Source organism: Sminthopsis crassicaudata, chromosome 4 (genome assembly GCF_048593235.1).
Source record: "Sminthopsis crassicaudata isolate SCR6 chromosome 4, ASM4859323v1, whole genome shotgun sequence".
Taxonomy (NCBI): domain Eukaryota; kingdom Metazoa; phylum Chordata; class Mammalia; order Dasyuromorphia; family Dasyuridae; genus Sminthopsis; species Sminthopsis crassicaudata.
Window position 1 is genome coordinate 104499145 of NC_133620.1, and position 20676 is coordinate 104519820.

At 35.0% G+C, this 20676-nt stretch overlaps 1 protein-coding gene across 5 annotated transcripts in view; it reads left to right on the forward strand.

The window, feature by feature from the left end:
- Positions 1-20217, forward strand: part of CR2 (complement C3d receptor 2) — a 49687-nt gene extending 29470 nt beyond the window's left edge. For 2 of the 5 annotated variants that reach the window (XM_074309038.1, XM_074309039.1), the window contains 10 exons: positions 108-284; positions 828-1235; positions 3107-3283; positions 3361-3448; positions 3743-3831; positions 9959-10141; positions 11723-11770; positions 12445-12520; positions 18806-18917; positions 19762-20217. In XM_074309038.1, coding sequence (XP_074165139.1) covers positions 108-284; positions 828-1235; positions 3107-3283; positions 3361-3448; positions 3743-3831; positions 9959-10141; positions 11723-11770; positions 12445-12520; positions 18806-18899 — 1340 coding nt within the window. In that variant the 3' untranslated portion in view covers positions 18900-18917; positions 19762-20217. Of the gene's footprint in view, positions 1-107; positions 285-827; positions 1236-3106; positions 3284-3360; positions 3449-3742; positions 3832-9958; positions 10142-11722; positions 11771-12444; positions 12521-18805; positions 18918-19761 lie in introns of those variants that run through there. The other 3 variants (XM_074309040.1, XM_074309041.1, XM_074309042.1) reach the window with 3 other exon arrangements.
- Positions 20218-20676: the final 459 nt, after the last annotated feature.

A 20676-nucleotide genomic window follows, 5' to 3' on the forward strand; every position in this document is an offset into this window, starting at 1 on the left:
AAAGGCCCTTGTGCTGCCATTTTTTGTTTCTATCTAATCAGTTGGTGCTTTGTCAGCCTGTTCTGTTTGTTTATGCTGGTATATGACATGGGAAACTCTTTCCTCAGCATGCCAGCCCCCTCCTGAGATCCCCCATGGGCATCACACAGGCAGGAATGTGGGACTTTTGGACCCTGGGACATCTGTAAACTACCATTGTGATCTCGGCTATTCACTAATAGGAGAAGAGACTATTCACTGTGCTGCTGGAGGAGTCTGGAAGCCTAATGTCCCTCTCTGTAAAGGTGCTTGTGCTATTGATTTTGTTCTTCCCCAAGCTCAGATATTTCCATCAGCTGCAATGATGGCTGTCATACTCAGCACTTTAAAGATTATTTTAACACTTTTTGCTCTTATCTGATAAGCTTAGCTTCCCACAGCTTCAGAATAGAAATGCCTTTTTGTCAAACCCAGTATACAGAGGGATCATCCAGTAAGCACAAGTCAACAGAGCTCCAGAAATGCAGCAAGACCACTATACACCTTGTAGTCAATATGAAATGCCAATCACTAGAAGCTGGTACCTAGTCCCCACATGCACTTGTCAGCAGTTCCTGGTCATTATCCCTGGGTGCCCTCACTTAGTGTTTCTGTAGCCAGTAATCCTGAGGAGCAATTTACAATGGGATGTTTCCCATGTAGAATTCTAGTTTACCTCTGCTCATTCATTTTTATGCACATGTGTCATGGGAAATCCTCCAGCTTCCTTTAGAGTTAGTCTTGAGAGCAGAAACTGTCGTTGCTTTAGTGTGCAGGAATCCTATAGTCTCCCTCTCTCTTCTCTCTAGCAATCCTGTGTCCTCCTCCTCCTGTAATTGAAAATGGGAAGTACACGGGTAGCTCTACAGATGCTGTTCCATTTGGAACCAGAGTAATTTATGAATGCAACGCTGATCCAGAAAGAGGCAGGACATTCAACCTCATTGGAGAGCGCACCCTCCAGTGCATAAGTAAGCAAGAGGGCATCGGGACGTGGAGTGCAGCTGCCCCTCGGTGCGAGCTTTCTGCTTCCTCTGTGCAGTGCCTGCATCCCACAGTCCCCAATGGCCACAAGATATCTGAACAGAGAGCCCCGTATCTCTTAAATGACACTGTGGTATTTCAATGTGATGCTGGTTTTACCCTAAGGGGCAGCAGTCAGATCCGTTGTAGCTCCAATGGCACATGGGATCCTGAAGTGCCAGCCTGTGAAAAGGGTGAGTGAAAGATACCTAAGTAAAGTAAAAGTGGTTTTGGGTTTTTTTGTGAGTTCTCATTTATGAAAAGTTGCTGTGTAGAAAATCTTTTTGAATTTAAAATATTGTCAAAGTATTTAGTCATCAAAAAGAACAAAAAAGTGATTCTAATTTTCCCAATTTTGGTATTAGACCTATGGGACCTGCAAATCACTGCTTCTATTATGTCCTCTATCACAAATCATTTAATAAGTACATACATTGTTACAGTTATCGGAACATAAATGTAAAGACAGCTCTTACTCTCAGGGAACTTTCAGTGCAATGGGAGAAGACAACATCCAGTATTCTATTTACTAACAAGCTATATACAGGCTTAGTTGCAAGTAGTCAACACAAGAAAGATATCTGAATTAAAAGTATGATATTTTATTTGAGTCTTGAAGAAAGAGAGGGAAGCCATGTTATAGAAGTGAGGAGGGAGGGTAATTTGTGCATGTAGAAAAGCTATAGCCATTGGTATATCCGAGAAGAAAATTAAGCTTATGGGAGAGATGTTGGAAAGGTTAAGTTAATAGACCTTAGCACATTTGGCTACAGAGTGTGAAAGATATGAGTGGAATTTAGGTTCCAATATTGAGGGACTAGAAGGATATTAATGATTTTAATGTAATTCAAGAGTTTGGAAGAGGGGAAATTTTTTTTGAAAGGGAGTCTAGTTTTGGATTTGTTTAATTAAAATGTCTGCAGGATTTCCAGTTTGAGATGTTCTTGAGGTAGATGGAGGGTAAGAACAAAAAGACTAACTAGAGGCTACATCATTAGATTTCAGAATCATTAGCACAGAGATGATAAATGCATGCATAGAAGCAGATGAAAAAATAAAACATGATGGTATAGAGGGAAGAGGGCCCTAGATAGAGCTTTGTAGGACACCCATGTTTGTGAGTATAATATAGGTGAATATCTTTGAGAATCAAGAAAAATCAGTGTCACAAAAACCCAGAGAGAAGAGAATATCAAGAAAAGTGATCAACCATGTCAGAAACTGCAGAGAGGACAAGAAAGATGAGGATTAAGAAAAGACCATTGGATTTGGCAACAGAAAGATCATTAGTAACTTGGAAGAGACAGTATTCAGCTGAACTATGCAACTGGAAGCCAGATTGCAGAGCATTAAAAAATGAGAGGGAAGGGATGATTTAGGAATGACTTTCCCAAGTTTAGCCACCAAAAAAAAGCTATAAAATCTAGCAACAGTGTATCAATCAAGTGAGGGTTTATTTGTTTTTGTTTTTTTTTTTGTTTTTTTTAATTAATGGGGCCAATATGGAAAAAGTAGTCAGTAGATGGGGAAAGATTAAAGTTAAGTGAGAAAGTAGGGATGATAGAGGAAACAATCTGCTGGAGAAAATGGGAAGAAATGAGATCACTAACACTTGTAGAGAGATTTGCTTTAATATGGAAAAGGACTATGTCTTCCTGTGAAATGAGGGGAAGAAGAGATAGTGGCAGAAGCCATCTAGAGAGTGTGAGCTCAGGAATACAGAAGAGGGAGCTCTCAGTGAATGGTCTCAATAAAATATGAGTTGTATTAGATAATCCTTACGTCTTCTGAAATAATGTACTGGGTATGATGTAATTGTAGAAAGCTTTGCAAATGCTTTCTCCCTTATATCTTTTGAAAACAAGAATGCTTTAATGTGATCTTGTTGGAGAATTACAGAATTGAATTGAAATGAGAGATGTTCCAATAGCTGTCATTTTCTCTTAGAATAGGAAAAAGTATTCCAATTGAATGAAATTCATTGGTCTCCTACTAGAATTTCAGATCAACTTAACATGAATTCCTTTTAGTTGGTGTTTTTACATAAAGAATATTGTTTCTTCAGAGTGCCCACCACCTCCTCAGATATCCCATGGTCAGCACACAGGTCAGGAGAGAGACTACTTTGCTCCTGGCATGTCTGTAAATTATACCTGTGATCCTGGATACTGGCTCCTAGGAAATAAATCAATTTGCTGTATGTCTTCAGGAGTTTGGAGTCTTTCGGCCCCACAGTGTGAAGGTACTAATGATTTCAACTTAGGCTACTTTTTTTAAATTCTGAAGTATCTTTAAATGATCTTAGTCTTGATTCTTTAGAAGCCTCATGTGAACCCATAGAAGAACAATTGCAGTTACCCTCAGATGGCAGTCCTGTGGTTCCAGTTAATTCCTCTTGCCATGAGGGGTAAGTGTAAGTTGATACAGCTTGAACAAGAATTTTTGTCTTATTTTTGTGCATTAGTTATTAGTTTAGCCCAGTGGTTTCCTTTAAAAGCTCTTCATTGTCACCCAACTCTATGTGTGAAATTCTAGACCTTCTTGGGCTTTTCTATGTGTGGAAATGAAATTTCTATAAATAGCTGTGTCTTTGGTGTTTCATTCACTAGAAACCCTAGCTCAGTGGTACCTACTTTGGCTCTAACTGGCATGGGTAGGAAGGGATCTTGAGAGGTGAAGCTATGTTACCATCTGTCCCTAGGTACCAATTAACTGGCCATGTTTATAAACTCTGTCGGAATCCTGAAGCAGGGAATAGGTTTTGGTTCCAAAAGATTCCACTCTGTAAAGGTGAGTAATCCTAACCCTTTTTATTTAGTTGGGATTTCAGGGTGCAAGCTGAAGGAAGTTTTGGCTTAAGTTTTTTGAGAAGTTGATATGGTACTAATTTTGATAGGGTTTAAAAAATCTTTCCAAAGGTATATTGTGAGAGAAGTTTAAAGGGGACAAATTTAGTCAGGATAGAAATTTCAGAAGATAGGTTTACTACCTAATCACTGTAACTCTTTTAGCTTTGGTAGGTTAAAAAAATTTGGGGAAGGTTTAATTATGTAATTTTATCTTGAATTCATATGGGGAAGAAAAGGTTTCTTGATGATAATAACTAAAATAAACAACCAACTGCAACTCTTCTCTGGTTATTAATTTTTCATTCCCTTTAAGTATTTCCAATGGAGAGTTTGTAAGTGAGATGATATCTACCCTTCTCTATGAAAAAGAAGTATTTTATGAATGACTCTAAATGATACCCTTCCTGGAAGAAAAATATGTAAGATATCTTCAAGAGAATGGAAGGTAGCATAGACTTAATTTTTTAAATAAAATTTTATTGATATCATTTGGGGTTTTTATATCATCAAAATTTCTGGTAGTATCCCTTCCTTTTCTCCTCCCAGAAAGACATTTAATAATGACAAATAAAATTTTTAGAAAGGAAAAAAAAATAGAAAATGTCAACAAAACTGACCAGTACATTGGAGTACTCTGAAAATATATATAATATACCATATCCATTGGCCTCTTATCTCTACAAAGAGGTGAGTGGGTAGTGTTTTCTATCTTTTATGGAGCCATGCTTGTTCTTTGTAATATTATAACATACACTTTTGACTTTTGTGATTCTTCTTTCTGATTACATTATGTTACAATTTACATATATTTTTTCTGCTACTTCACTCTGCATCAGACTGTGTAAATCTTCCCATGCTCTTCTATTTTTATCATACTCGTTATTATTACAGTACAGTGATATGGCACTGTATTCACATATAATCATAATCACATCAGTCATTTCCTGATTGATGAATATCTACTTTGTTCCCAAATCTATGCTTTCCTAAAAAGCTAAGATATAAATATTTTTTGTATATAATAGCTTTCTTCTTATCACAGACTTCCTTAGGATATAAGCCTAGAAGTAGAATCTCTGAGTCAAAAGAGTATGAACATTTTAGTGACTTGATTTGGTTAATTCCAAGTCATTTTCCAAAATTATTATGTGGATTCATCAACAATAACTAGTATGGCACTATATAACTCCTTCAACATTGACTGGTAGCATCTTTGCCAATTTCAAGATGTGGAGTGAAATTTGTGAGATTGTCAGGTTGTTTTGATTTGAATTTGTTTTATTTATTAATGATTTGAATCATAATTTCATATTGCTGTGTCATTTTTCTTTTGTAGTCTTTTTTGGTGCCTTCTTTCTCTTGTTATGGCTCAAAATTATTCTGGGATGTCAGTATTTTATAAATGTGATCTAAGTTACTTCCATTTGAGACAGTTGTTGAGACATGAAGTCTTATAGAACAGATTTGTCCCTTAAGGCTAAGATTTTCCTTTTTCCTGCTCAAATTTGTTAAGGCTATAAGAAATTGGTATGTTTGGGCATCAAATTCTTAATGCATTTTAAGTAACTATTATACAAGCCACTGTGCTAAGTTCTGATGATACAAAAACAAAAAAAAAAAAAATAGTCCCTACTCTGAAAGAGCTATCATTAGAATAGTACACATATACACACATATAGTACATATACACATATGTACATGTGTATATACAGAATAAAGCAGATAAATAAAAATGAATTAAAATAGCTAAATAAAAACTAGTTTAGGAGAGAAATTAATTGCATTTGAGATGATGAGAAAAAAAGTGGTCCTTGATCAGAAAGATGGTGCTTTGTATTTCTCTTGAAGGAAGAGAAAAATGCTCTGAGAAGGAGGTGAGAAGGGAAACACATTCCACACATGGGATTCTAGTACAAAGGCACAGCTATGGGAGATAGAATAGATAGAAGACCAGTTTTGCTGGATCAGAGGATAAGAAGAGGAGAGACTTTACAATGAAATTGGATTGTGGTCAGGTTATAAGGATTTATAAAGCTAATAGATGAGTTTCTATTTTATTCTAATGGCAATAAGAAGCTAGTTATTTTTGTTCTTTTTTCTTAATATTTGTTTAATATTTCCCCCGATTATATATAAAAAAGTTTTAACATTCATTTTTAAAGTTTTTGACATCCAAATTTTATTCCTCCGTCTGAAAGTTTTTCACTTCCAAATTCTCTTTCTTTCTCCTCTCTACCCCCTCTTCATTGAGAAGACAAGCAATTTGATATAGGATAGATTAAAAAAAATAAAGAAAAAATTTAGAAGCACATTTTGATCTGCATTAAGACTCCATCTTCCACCATAAGTCCTTCAGAATTATCTTAGATTATCGAATTGCTGAGAATAGCTAAGTCATCATATTCTTTTTCTGTTACTATGTAGAATGTTCCCCTTGTTCTGCTCATTTCAGTTTGCATCAGTTCACTTAAGTCTTTCCAAGTTTTTCTGAGAGCATCCTACTCATCATTTCTTATGGCACAATTATATTCCAGCACAAGCATATGCACTAACTAGTTCAGTCATTCCCCAATTGTTAAGGCATCCCTCAATTTTCAATTCTTGGCTACCACAAAAATTTGTTATCGATATTTTTGTACATGTAGGTTCTTTTCCTTTTCCTTTTTATTTTAATCTTTTCAAGATACAAACCTAGCAGTGGTATTACTTGGTCAAAAGATTAAAATAAGTCTTTGGGCATAATTCCAAATTATTCTCTATAATGGTTGAATCAGTTTAAAACTCTACTAACAATGCATGAGTGCCTCAATTTTCCCATATCCCCTCCAATATTTGTCATTTTACTTTTACATTATATTAGCCAATCTGATAAATGTGGGGTGGTATATCAGAGTTGTTTTTATGTGCTTATCTCTAATCAGTAGTGATTTAAAATATCTTAATATTCTAGTGAAAATTGCCTATTCATATTTTTAAACACTTGTCAACTGGGAAATAAAGGTCATTTGACTTTATTGAATAAAAGATTGATCTGATCAATTTTGTACTTAAGGAATTCACTTGGGCTGCAGCGTGTAGGGTAAACTAGAATGATGAAAAACTAGATCCTGTTGTAGTAATATGGGTGAGAAGTGAACCTATGTATAGTTGTGTGATTAGAGAAGGGACCAGATGAAATAGATGTTGTTGAAGTTGAAATAGTAAGCTTTGGCCGGTGTTCAACTATGTGACATGAGAGAAAATTAAGAAGTTCAGGATAGGGCCAAGGTAATGAAGCTGAGAGACTGGTTTCCGCAGTAATAAGGAAATTTGGAAGAGAGGGTGGGTTTTGGGGGAGAAATAATGAGTTTATACTGTAAATGTTAGGTTTGAGAGGTCTTTTGGCCATTCAGTATCTAGTAAGAAACAGTAAAAATAGAAATTAGAAATTAGTAAAAATTAGAATACAAAAAGTTAATTTAAAAAAGAGTTTAAATATGAACCATAGATTACACAATTAAACAATAAAATGAATTGGTTGGATGACAAAATTCAACAAATAATTATTGCTACTTAAATGTCAGCATGGTAGAAAGTCTGCAGTGGAGGGTACCCAGAATTTTGTGCTTGGCCCTGTGGTTGTCTTGATAAGAGCATAAATGTTATGCTCATCAGATTTGCAAATGACACAAAACTAGGAAGGATAGTTATCATAGCAAGTTACAGTTTTTAAATGGTAGGTCATGACTCCATGTGGGGTTGTGTAACTGAATGTGGTTAAGTCGCAAAAAAAAAAAAAAAAAAAAAAAAATGGCAGTGGTAAAAGGTATCAAATATTCCACCAATATATAATTATTTATTTATTACACATCCATCTCATTAATGTACAAGTTTGCTTTCATCTTTAATAAATGATAAATATATATGTGTGTGTGTATGTGAAAGAATTATTTTAAAATAAAATTTTTATTATTTATTATCAGTACATGTTTTATTTGCATACCTATTTCATATACTTATATACCTGGGGTTGCATAAAATAGTTGAAGAAGTCCTGTAGTAGAACATTGAGCTAAATCTAATAAAATATACTTCCATTAGAGATAAATATGGATTTTTGTACTTGGGCACAAAAGATTAACTTCACAAACATAAGCTGTGGAAAACATGGTTAAAATAGCAATTTTGAAAAAATATTGGAGTTTTAATGAACTGCAAGTTCAATATCACCAATGTGATACAGCTGCTAAAAACTAATGTAGTCTTGATTTATATAAAGGGGGACATAGCTTCCAGGAATAGGAAGATGGTAGTCTTGTTAACTCTGAACTCATCAGACCTCCTCTGGAGTATTGTGTTCAGTTTTGGAGACCATGGTTTTAGAAGGACACTAATAATAAATAAAAAGTATTCAGAAGAGGCCATCGAAGATAGTGAAGGGCCTTGAATTCATGTTATACTAGAATTATTTGAAGGAAATGGATTTTTCTGGTTTTGAGGAGAGAAGATTGTGGGGAAAGAGTGAGAATATGATAGCTGTCATCAAATACTTGAAAGACTTATTTAGTGAAGGGATTGGATCTATTCATTAAGCTCTGAAATTTTGCAAAACCAAGTTGCAAAGAGATAAATTTAAGCCTGATATTAAGATAAACATTTTGGGGCAGCTAGATGGCACAGTGGATAGAGCACCAGCCCTGAATTCAGGAGGACCCGAGTTCAAATCTGGTCTCAGACATTTAACACTTCCTGGCTGTGTGACCCTGGGCAAGTCACTTAACCCCAGCCTCAGAAAAAAGAAAAAATTAAATTAAATTTTAAAAAGATAAACATTTTAAGTAAAGCTATCCAAAAATAGAATAGTGTGTCTGTGCAATATGAGTTCAGAATCCTTTACAAGAAGTTAGGCACAAGTAGTCCATATGGAAATTTCTCTAAATTTCCACATCTGACATTTCTTTTGCATTAGTCCAATTCTGCTTTACTCATAAAACAGTTATACCATGCTGGAAGATCCTTTGCCAGTGTCTACCATGACACCCAATTAAGACCAAAGTTCCTCAGAAAAACCTTAAAAGTGTCCTTGTATCACTTCTTCTGATCTCTGTATGAAGACTTGACTTTGTGTGAGTTCTCCATAAAATAGTCTTTTAGCAAATGTGCGTTTGGCATTTGAACTGTGTAGTTAGTCCATTGGAGTTGCACTCTCTGCAGTAGAGCCTCAATGCTTAGCAGTTTAGCTCAAGAAAGGACCTTAGTAAAGATCAAGGACATCATCTTGCCAGGTGATCTTCAGAATCTTCCCAGATAATTTAAATGGAAGAGATTCAGTTTTGGGACACGGTGCTGGTATATTGTCCAGGTTTCAGAGGCACACAACAATGAAGTCAGGACAAAGGTTCGGTAGACCTTCAGTTTGGTAGGCAGCCTAAGAGCTATCCTCTCCCCTACATTCTTTTGGAGCTTCCCAAACACTGAGCCAGCTCTGGCAATGCATGCATCAGCCCCATCATTTATATGTACATCCCTTGAAGGGTAAACTGCCAAGGTAAGTGAACTTAGCCATAGCATTCAAAATTTCTCCATTTGCTGTAACATTTATTGTTCCACATGTGACTGATGTGGTGCTGACTGGAAGAGAACCCATATTTTCTTGGTATTTATTGTTAGGAAAAAATTAGCATAAGCAACAGAGAATCAATCTATACTTTATTGCATCTCAGGCTCAGAGACTGAATTGAGTGCACAATCAGCATTATAGTAAGAACTCCCTGGTGTATAAATTGTACTAGATGGCTGTCAAGATTGCTTCCAACTCCAAAATTTCTGCTTCTGTGAAATCTAAGCAGCTTCCTAAGGGACCAGTAAAGAAGGAGAATTTCTAATAAAATTTTTAAAAAGAAAGTAATTTGTACCACAGAATCTAGAAGCACCTTGAGATTTCAGAGATTGGGATTTATAAATCACCAGTTCTTGTTCATTTTCTTTTCACTGAGATGAACAAGGTTTTAAAATCTTTAAGAGTATTGTATTTCTCTGAAAGAAGTTAGAAGATGGTCATAATCTCAATCTCCTTTCCTTGATTTCAGAAGTAAACTGTCACCTCCCAGAATTCATAATTGGTGCCCACAATGTGTCAACTAAAAAAATATATGATTTTGGAGCTATCTTTACTCTGAAGTGTGATGAAGGATATATGCTAGAAGGCAGTCCTCAGAGCCAATGTCAAGAAGATCATAGATGGGACCCTCCTTTGGCAGTCTGTAAATCACGTATGTATAATATAATTATTCCTGCCGTGTCATATTACATCTTTTGTCCTCTAATGTTGGACTGTATCAGGGATGCCCTTTCTATTGCTGTAAAACTCACAGAAGGAGAAGTTCAGTTCACCAAATATTTGAAAGTAAGTTGATCAAATTTCAGATAGCACTTTGGGAGATCTCCTTTAATTGTGGAGTTTTAAAATTTCACATATACCTATTTCAAAGTGCTTAGATGTAGCACTTAATAAAGGTTTAGTTCAGCAATTACTGAATCCTCACCACTACAGGCCTGCTTCCTGTTACCCACAAGTCTCCATTTCCCATCTCTGAGGGAGACCATCTCTGAGTCTTTGTACTGCTATCTTTTATTTGGAGGATTGTATCTCTTCCTACCTGTACCTAATAGCTTCCCTGGTTTTCCTCAGTACTCAGCTCAAATCTCCTTTTGTTAGTGTTAGTTAGATAGACGTTGGTGCCTTCTGCTCTGAGCCGACCTTCCCTCAGTTCTTTGTGAATCTTGGATGAACTTGGTGACACTCATGTTAACTCCCTCTTTGTGGCCAAGGGCTGTCTTTTGCCCTTCTTTGCATCTTTGGCACAGAGTAAGTGGTTAATAAGTGCTTGTTAACTAACTGAAAAGAATCATCTCTCAATGGACATAAAGGAGTGGTAGAGTGGCAGAAAACCTTTTCTATCCCAAGAAGGCTCTGCTTGCAATGAATGCAAAATCAGTAATTTTGTATTTTAGAATCAGAGTCTATACTGAATCTTTTCCCCCATTTCATTTCTTCTTTTAAAAATGTTATTGTTGCCACAACATAGCATTTCCACTCTTTCTGTTATTGTTTGCTTGCATTTTTGTTTTTCTTCCCAGGTTATTTTTATCTTCTTTCTAAATCCAATTTTTCTTGTGTAGCAAGACAACTGTATAAATATCTATACATATATTATATTGAACACATATTTTAACATATTTAACATGTATGGGACTACCTGCCATCTAGGAGAGAGGGTGGAGGGAAGGAGGGGAAAAGTTGGAACAGAAGTTTTAGCAAAGGTCAATGTTAAAAAAATTACCCATGCATATGTTTTGTCAATAAAAAGCTATAATAAAAAATCAATTTTAAAAATGTTATTGTTCACATCTACAGATAATTATCCAAGTTATTTATCTTTGCACACAGTTCAGATCCCACCATTGTGACTTATTTGTGTAATTTTTAGCAAGTAGCCCTACTTTTCTGAGGCTCAGTCTCTTCTTCTGTAGGAGATTGGACTTGATTTTGAGTTCTCTTCCAGCTTGAAATCTCTGATCCATGATTCTTATTACATAATATGTAGTTTTTTATATATGTAATTTGTTTCATAGCATTGATGTTCCCCAAATAACAAGTTGGACACATTTCACTTGGTTTTCTTGTCATGGTATTTTTAAATATTTTTTAAATCATGTGATTACATATGCTAAAATGATGGTTTGTCAAATCTTTCTGAAAGTTCTTATATTAGTTTAATGATGACATTGTAAGAATCTATTTTGAGGTTATACTAAACTCTTAAACTGATATTTTTGTGTTTTTTCCCCAGTGAATTATTCTTCCCTTCTAGGCTCCCAAGGTCCCCTTGTTCTCAGTGGTAAGTTTTAACAACTAATTTTAGAAAAGTAATAGTCGCTTTTATGAATCAATCCAGACTCCTTTTTTCTACTTAAATATTAGTTTTTCATTTTGAACCATTATGTAAACATGTGATATTCTTTAGAGTTACAATTCAGATCTTTATATACCTAAAGAAAAACTCCAAAAAAAAAAAAAAAAAGCTCTGGCTTTTGATGTTGGAAAAAGTTTGTTTTATGGTAATATAATCTTTTCAGATTATTCTGTCTAACTGATAGTAATAGTCTACTTGAAGCAACCTTTAGCTAGAAGAAATAGAAGACCTGTTAGTATGAAATATATTCATATATGTATTATGTGGGGAGGAGAAAAAAATTGGTACTGGTTCCCAGTCTAATTATTTGACTAGAATGGTGCTGTTGAGACAAAATAACATATTATAAAGTTTTATATTTTATAAATTTAGCGATTTGATTAAACATGTTTGATACTTAGATGTTTGGCCTTCAAGGTTTGATCCTGAAGCCTGTATAGGACCTATATTCATATAAACTGTTAATAAATTGATATCTGTTCATATAAAAAAATTCAACTATGGCTAAAGATAAATTTGCTAATACATCATAAGATAAAAATTAAGAAACCTGTTTATTCCATTTTTCCTGGTATTTAATGTTCCTATTTTCTGCCTAGGCATTTCTTTGGGTACAGTATTTCTTATTCTATTTGCTGGTGTCACGTTGGCAATAATATCAAAATATAAAGAAGGGTGAGTTCAATTATATTGTCTTACAAAATATTTAATACTTCCCATGCTTCTTTTCAGAAGCTAAGATTAGTAAAAGAAATGTTTAATATAAACAATTAGCTTATGGGTGACTAAAGTACAAATAGAAACATTGGGTTCTTATATGAAAATGGGAGATTTTTTAGGAAAAAAATTTAGTACATAAAGATATTAGGTGATAGAATTATTTAATACCTTTTGGTTATTTTGAAATTGATGTCACTCATAGGCATATCACACTTGTTTTGTCCAAAATAGAACTCGTCTTTTCCCTCAAAATCCTACCTCTTCTGGATTTGGGGATTACTTCTCAATGCACCAGATCACCCAACTTCATAATCTCAATGTAGAATCCACCCTCATGTTGCCTGTGCAAAGTCACAGCACCAGGAAGTGTGATGTTCTGTGTGAAGAACAGTCAGAAGGCCAGTTCAGATGAACTGAAAGAGAGGAATATGAAAGGAAAGAATACGTGATACCCAGACTGTCAGGGACTATAAATAACAAAGAGAAGAGTATTTATTCTTGAAGAAGTAGAGAGCCACAAGAGTTTGATTTAGCAAAGAACAACATGTCATACCTAGACAAACAACATCATTTTACTGGGCGGAGAACAGAGGGAAGGAGTCAGAGCTCTGGGGACCCATTAAAAAGCTGTTGTGGTGGTCCAAGATAGAAATGAAGAAAATTTAAACTAGGGTCGTGACTATGAAATTAGAAGGTAGAGTTCATATATGAACTTGAGTGGAGACTCTTCCTTCAAAACTTAGTTCAAATACTACCTTCCACATGAAACCTTTTTTGATCCTCTCCTAGCTACTGATGTCCTCCCTCTCATAGCTGCCTTATATTTATTTTGTTTTTATTTTAGATGTCTATTTGTGTCCTGTTTTTTACTATGATATGATCTCTCTGAAGACAGGGAATTTCAGTTTTTTAGAATTTCATTCCCTGTGCCTAGCTTAATATTTAATTGATTGATTAATTTTAAATTAAAAGATGAACAAGCTGATGCTTACTGTTCTTCACATGGTTGTTTATATACTTTTTCTGTACTTTCGAAGAGGATATGAAATTACATCATACATAATTAGCATCACAACAGAAATAAATTATGCCTACAAACCTTAGTGCCATTTTGTGCTTTCAGTTCCTTAAAAGATGACAAATATATTTTCCCCTTAGTTATAACTAGTTCATGTACATTGCACTCAGCCTTCTCTCACATTGCATTTACTTTAAGGAGATTATTCATATTCCTGCAAAGTTTTTCTATTTGTCATTTTTATGGCAGTCTAGTATCTTTCTAAAGTGTCAATCTGTTGAACTTTTTCTAATAGTTATTTGTCATGAACATAAATATACGCAGAGTACATAAAAAGCAGGTCAATCAAGAAACTTTTCAAATTGCTTACTATGTGCTAGACACTGTCGTGTCGCAGCTGTGAACAGCTGGGAGACCGCACCTTTAAGCACAAGGAGGAGTAGATTTTCAGAGGCAGAGGGGAAGAGGGCCAGCATTCTGGCATATCCAGCAGCCTGCAATAGGGGCCAATATACGTAGACACAAGTCATGAAGAGGGTGATAGCTCCATATTATGAAGTGCTGAAGTGGCAGAGGTGCCTGAAATGAGTCTTAAGTGTCATAGAAGCCACTGGAAATTACTGACTTAGTGTGTGTGGTATGAAATGCAAATAATATATTTTCTATATTGTGCAATTTTTCTAACAGTATTAAGTATGTGTTGATAATTGTATATTATACAGTTTAATAATTAAACTATACATTAATTCTTGTACATAGACAAAGGGCTTCAAATCTGCTTTTGAATTATATTGAGTGACTATGAACTAATCACTTAACCTCTTTAAAATCTTAGGTAATGTTCTCTGACAATTCAAGTTCCAGAACAATTGCTAGTATGTTTTGGTAGAAGTTTCCTTCTTAGGATACATCAGTAAAGTTACAGGCCTCAACAAAAAGTAATCCTGGACAGACATAGCAGATAAAATGTTGGGCTGGTAGACAGAAGTATCCAGGTTCAGAGCCTACCTCTGACACCAGTTGGGTGACTGCACACGTTACTTTACCTTATGTCTCAAGCAACTCCGTAGGACTGAACTCTACTCAGAGATGGGACTGTGTTGGTCTTCTACATATTTATATAATAATCTTGGACATGATTTCAACCCCATCTTCTAGTATTCTATGTTCAACTGGTGTTTTTAATGTACTAGGTATTTTAATGATTGTCACTTTTTAATCTTTTTTTTTTTAAGTCAGAGAAGTCAAACCTCTTCATAGTTACTTTTTTTTCTTTTCAACATACTGCTTTCTGAAGTCTATCCCACTTAATTTGGAGAGTATCATCATAAGGGAGCAAGGAGGGTGCCAATGAATTATTTGGCCATGGCAATCCATAAAACAAAGAAAAACACAATGTCCCCTGCAGCCCCTTATGTTTCTTCAGGAATTGACGTAGAGTGTGCTAAGAATCATAGTTTTCAAACTATAAACTTGACTATAAACATCAGTCTACCATTTGTACTCTAAATATTAGATCCTTGTCCAGTGAACAGCAATGAGACACACTCTGAAAGGAACTATATCAATCTTGAGAAATGAAACCAGAAAAACAAACAAAAAAGAAGTTGCAGTTAAATGGAAGGATTTATTGACAAGATTTTTAGTGACAAGACTTTAAATAAGTGAACTAATGGAATTAATTTTATCACATATTCAAAAGCAAAAGGAAATATAATTTGGTGGGAAACATTATCTTATATTACTCAGTTTTGCAAAAAGATTATCATGAAATTAATTATAATTTGTTTTTGCCAAAAATCTTTCACTGAGGATGAAGTAGAGAAATTCTGCGAAGAACTTCCTAAGACTTTCCAAATTTAATGAGCATTTACTTTGATACTTGATAACCTCAAGGAAAAGCTAGGCACAGGGAAGAATAATGAAAAATGTTTCTGTGAGGTTGTTTGGTGTTAGCCATGCCTAGTGTTGGATTCCACTTGAAGCACATAATCATGATATAACTTTAAACCTTCTGGATAGTCTGTAAGTCTTTTCGTACATTATCTTTTTAAAAATAAATGTGCAATACATGATCACCAAGCCACGCATAGGTTGTTTTTGCTACTTTTTGGAAACAGGATAAAACTAATTTGTCAGTTTCCTTTTGCTCTTCTGAGAAAACCCTTTGAATCATCTTTGGTTGTGATATTTTGATTAGTATATTATATTAACTCACTTTGTGCTCATTAACTGATGCATAAAATCTCATTTTCACCTTCATTTAAGTTTCCCATATTAGCCATATTGCACAGCCATTGATGTTATTCTTTATATTTTTCTTACTCTAATCTGACCTAATTTATCTGTTTTGTGATTTTTCCCATTTGCTATTCAAATCCATTTAAAGTTTTGAAGTTAAACAAGCTTGGTTTCTTTTTACTTCTTTTCTTTTTTGTACTATTATTGTTCAGACTTAGCGTTGTCTAAATCAATGTTTTTATAGTAACATCCATTATAATATCCACCTTGTTTTGAATGATCCTTTGGGTGATCATCAGTTCTTAGTCTTCTTAGATATGACCTTATTACCCATGATGTTCCCCTCCCCCCAACTGTGGCTGTTTCCCTCCCTTCCTCTTTCCCTCCTTCCTTCCTTTTTTCCCAATCTCTCTCTCTCTCTCTCTCTCTCTCTCTCTCTCTCTCTCTCTCTCTCTCTCTCTCTCTCTCTCTGTCTCTCTCCCTCTATGTGTCTCTGTGTGTGTGTCTCTCCCCCCTCTCTCTGTCTCTCTGTCTCTTTCTCTCTCTTTCTCTCTCTCTGTCTCTCTGTCTCTCTCTGTCTGTCTGTCTGTCTGTCTCTGTCTCTGTCTCTCTCTCTGTCTCTCTCTCTCTCTCTCTCTCTGTCTGTCTTTTTCTCTCTGTCTCTGTCTCTGTCTCTGTCTGTCTCTGTCTCTCTCTCTCTCTCTCTCTCTCTCTCTCTCTCTCTCTCTCTCTCTCTCTCTCTCTCTCTCTCTCTCTCTCTGTCTCTCTCTCCCTCTATGTGTCTCTGTGTGTGTGTCTCTCTCCCCTCTCTCTGTCTCTCTGTCTCCCTCTCTGACTTTCTCTCTCTCTGTCTCTCCCTCTGTGTGTGTGTGTTCCTGCCTCTGTATGTCTCTCACTGTCTCTCATTCTCTGTCTCTTTCTCTGTCTCTGTCTATCTCTGCATTTCTCTCTGTCTCTCTTTGTCTCTGTCTCTCCCTTTCTCTGTGTGTGTGTCTCTTTCTCCCCCTCTCTCTCTCTCTCTCTCTCTCTCTCTTTCTGTTTCTCTTTCTCTCTCTCTCTTTTTCTCTTTCTCTCTCTCTCTTTTTCTCTTCCTCTCTCTCTCTCTCTCTCTCTCTCTCTCTCTCTCTCTCTCTCTCTCTCTCTCTCTCTCTCTCTCTCTCTGTCTCTCTCGATTTCTCTCCGACTTTTTCTGTCTGTCCGTTTGTCTTTCTCTGTCTCTCTCTATTTCTGTCTGTCTCTGTGTGTGTGTCTCTGTCTCCATGTGTGTCTCTCTCTGTGTCTCTGTCTCTATGTCTATCTGTCTCTCTCTCTCTCTTTCTCTCTCTCTCTCTCTCTCTCTTTCTCTCTCTTTCTCTCTCTCTCTCTCTCTCCCTCCCTCTCTGTCTCCCTGTCTCCCTCTCTGACTTTCTCTCTCTGTCTCTCTCTCTGTCTCTCTCTCTGTCTCTCTGTCTCTCTCTCTCTCTCTCTCTCTCTCTCTCTCTCTCTCTCTCTCTCTCTCTCTGTGTGTGTGTGTGTGTGTGTGTTCCTGTCTCTGTATGTCTCTCACTGTCTCTCATTCTCTGTCTCTTTGTCTCTGTCTATCTGTATCTCTCTCTGTCTCTCCCTTTCTCTGTGTCTCTCCCTCTCTGTCTCTCTGTCTCACTCTCTGTCTCTCTCTCTATTTCTCTCTCTGACTCTTTCTGTCTATCTGTCTTTCTCTGTCTCTCTATTTCTGTCTGTCTCTGTGTGTGTGTCTCTGTCTCCATGTGTCTCTCTCTGTGTCTCTGTCTCTATGTCTATCTGTCTGTCTGTCTCTCTCTCTTTTTGTCTCTCTATCTGTCTATCTCTCTGTCTCTTTCTCTCACACATACACACACTCACTCCAAACTGGATATTTCAGAGAAATCTCAAACTCAACATGTCCAAACTAGACTCATTACCATTTACCTTCTTCCACTTACCTCCCCCCCTCCATTACCTCTTCCAATTTTCCTTATTTATGTTGAAGGAATCGGGGTCACATTCAGTCTTTCCAAACTGTCAGGATCTCTATATAGTACAGGACAAGTATATTTAAACCTAGATATTTAAAGGAAATATACACATATACATACATACAAACACATACATATCATAATGTAGGAAATGTTTTTTTTTTCTTTTTTAAATGAGAATTTGGGGGCAGCTAGGTGGCTCAATGGATACAGTCCCTGAAGTCTGGAGGACCTGAGTTCAAATGTGGTCTCAGACACTTAACACTTCCTGGCTGTGTGACCCTGGGCAAGTCACTTAACCCCAGTTGCCTCAACAAAAGAGAGACAGACACACAGACACACACAGAGAGAAGAGAGAATTTGAGGCTTATTTTCAGCTTTTTTATTGTAAAACTTTATCCCCAATTTTATAAGGTAATTAAAATAGTTCAATTTGTAAAAATCTATTCTATAACCAACTTTTAAAAGAAATAGTTTTTTTTTTTTAATTAGGTAGATTTGTTAGAGATAAATAAATTGCAAAGCCTCTAATGTTAAAAGATAGTTTTTTTAAAAAGGAGAAGAAAGAAAGGAAAGGAAGAAAAGAAAGGAAGGTCAATTTGTGCAAAATTGTCATGCAATACCACCTGCACTGTTACATTCATTTTATGGCCTTTAGGAATAGGTTAAAATGGTAGTGATAATATAGTAAAAATCCTTTGCTTTGAAAATCAGAACTTGGTCTTGTAAGTTCTTTAGGCCTTCGTATATTATATATTTTAATGATTTTACTCTGGCAAGTTCTTTTCAAGTGCATTTTACATAAGCTAGGGGGAAATAACTTTAATAAAATCAGCTGGGCAAGCACTTTTAAGATTTTCTGATTGTGATTTTTAGTTGCCACTTTAAAAATTTTAAAACAAGAATGTAGCCAAATTTTTTAAATTGTTTATTAACTTTAGCCTTCTTCCCAAACTAAAACTTTTTAATGAATTTTTTCCCTCTTGTATTTTTTCTTCTTCTATTTAGCAATTACTATACTAATGAAAATTGTAAAGAAGTAGCTATCCATTTAGAGACACAAACATCTTACAATACTGATACTTACAGCTTTGCAAGTTAACCAGAAGACTAATAGCAGGTATCTAATTAATTCTGAATGTTTTTATCAATCGGTATTGATAATAAACATGTTCTGAACTAGGTATATTAATGGTTGCAACTTGCAATATTTCCCTTTATGAATTAAACATGCTTTAAAAACCTACATGTAATGATGACTTACTTCTGGCTTTCAAATGTATAGCTTTTAATAATTATCTGCTTATGTGCCTGAATATCACCTTGCTTGTTTAATATTTTGTATAGAACCAGTAAGTTTATAATATGTAGTTATTAATAATATTCATATTTATAATGTTATTTCATGACTTACAAAATGCTTTCCTCATAGCTCTTGAGTAGATAATGCAAATATTATTTTCATCTCACTGGTGACAAAAGGTAATATTAATAATTACTTTGCTTTAAAATAATGCAACTACCAGTCTAAGATATTAGTAAAGATTATATTTTGTTATCTTTACAAAATTTTTTATTGTATAAAGAAAGATTATTACATTTTATTATGTCCAGAATTTTAATGGCATTTAAAATGTCCAACCAGTATGTGATTCCTTTACCACTTTTATATGTGTTTGCTCTATAAATAAAGATGTATCTACAATTTGTACAAACAATTGAACATCTTAATAAAAAAGAGAGAGAGAGAGAGAGATAAACTTGAAAGCTGTTGTGATGCCAAAATTTCAAACTTTCTTTTTAAAGGCCAGGTAACTTAGAATGTAAACATCATAATCATCATATTTAAATATTTATATAATACTATTCACTTATGTATAGAGTGCCACAGTTGTCTGCATTCAAAGTTTTGCAGTATAATTACCATCTTTTCTACCAACTAAATGGAAAATCTGTTATTTCAGTTGCCATTGAATGCTGTGAAACTGGAAAGTGATCTGGAAATGAAGCTTTAATCTGGATTTGAAAAAAAAACAACCTGCTTGTGAGACATCAGACAACAACATCTTAGAATTGATTTTACAGAGATGCAACTTTTATCAAAACATGAATTTTCAGGTGGAACAAAGCAAGGTTTGGTTTGGTTTTTTTTTTAAGTTGGCCTAACCAAATTCTGACTACCTTTTTTCAGCCTGACCATTCTGTTTGTTTTTGTTATCAGCATGCTGACTATTATTTGAACACTGAACTTGAGACATGGTTTCAATTAAAGAAAAATGATTAAACCTTGTTTCTAGGCATATTTGACTTTGCCCACTTAGAAGAAAGACTTTCTTTTTTTTATTTGAAAGCTGCTTAAAACAATTTTTTTCAATTATAAAGATAGCATTTTGCTTTTTTTTTCCTCAGGTTAACATTAGTTCAGTATCTGCCTTGGGTTTCCCTATGATGTCAAAAAATAATGTAATAAAATTATTAAGGGAAATGTTATTAAGGAAGAATTTGGGAGAGAGAATATTTTGATGCTCCTTTATTTGTATTTCAAAAATTGTAGTTTCTTATTTTTAAGAAGTACTTTATGTGAACTAACAAATAAAAATTATTTCTATAGAAAATTTGGTGAATCTATATAGATTGTGTTTTGCATGAAAACTTCTATTTACTTAAAATTCTTAATGTATCAGTTAAGAAGTAAAGAACTACATGGGGAAGGTATTTTACTGGGAAATGTTCCTACTGATTGTGTGTGACACTAATAGGTCTATGGTGTAGAGGACCTCAGATTTTGGGGAACTCTGGAAAAGATATGCTTGAAGCAAAGAGACTTACAGCAGGGTGTTTACTTGGTGTGACTGATGAGATAACGGTTCTTTAGTTTA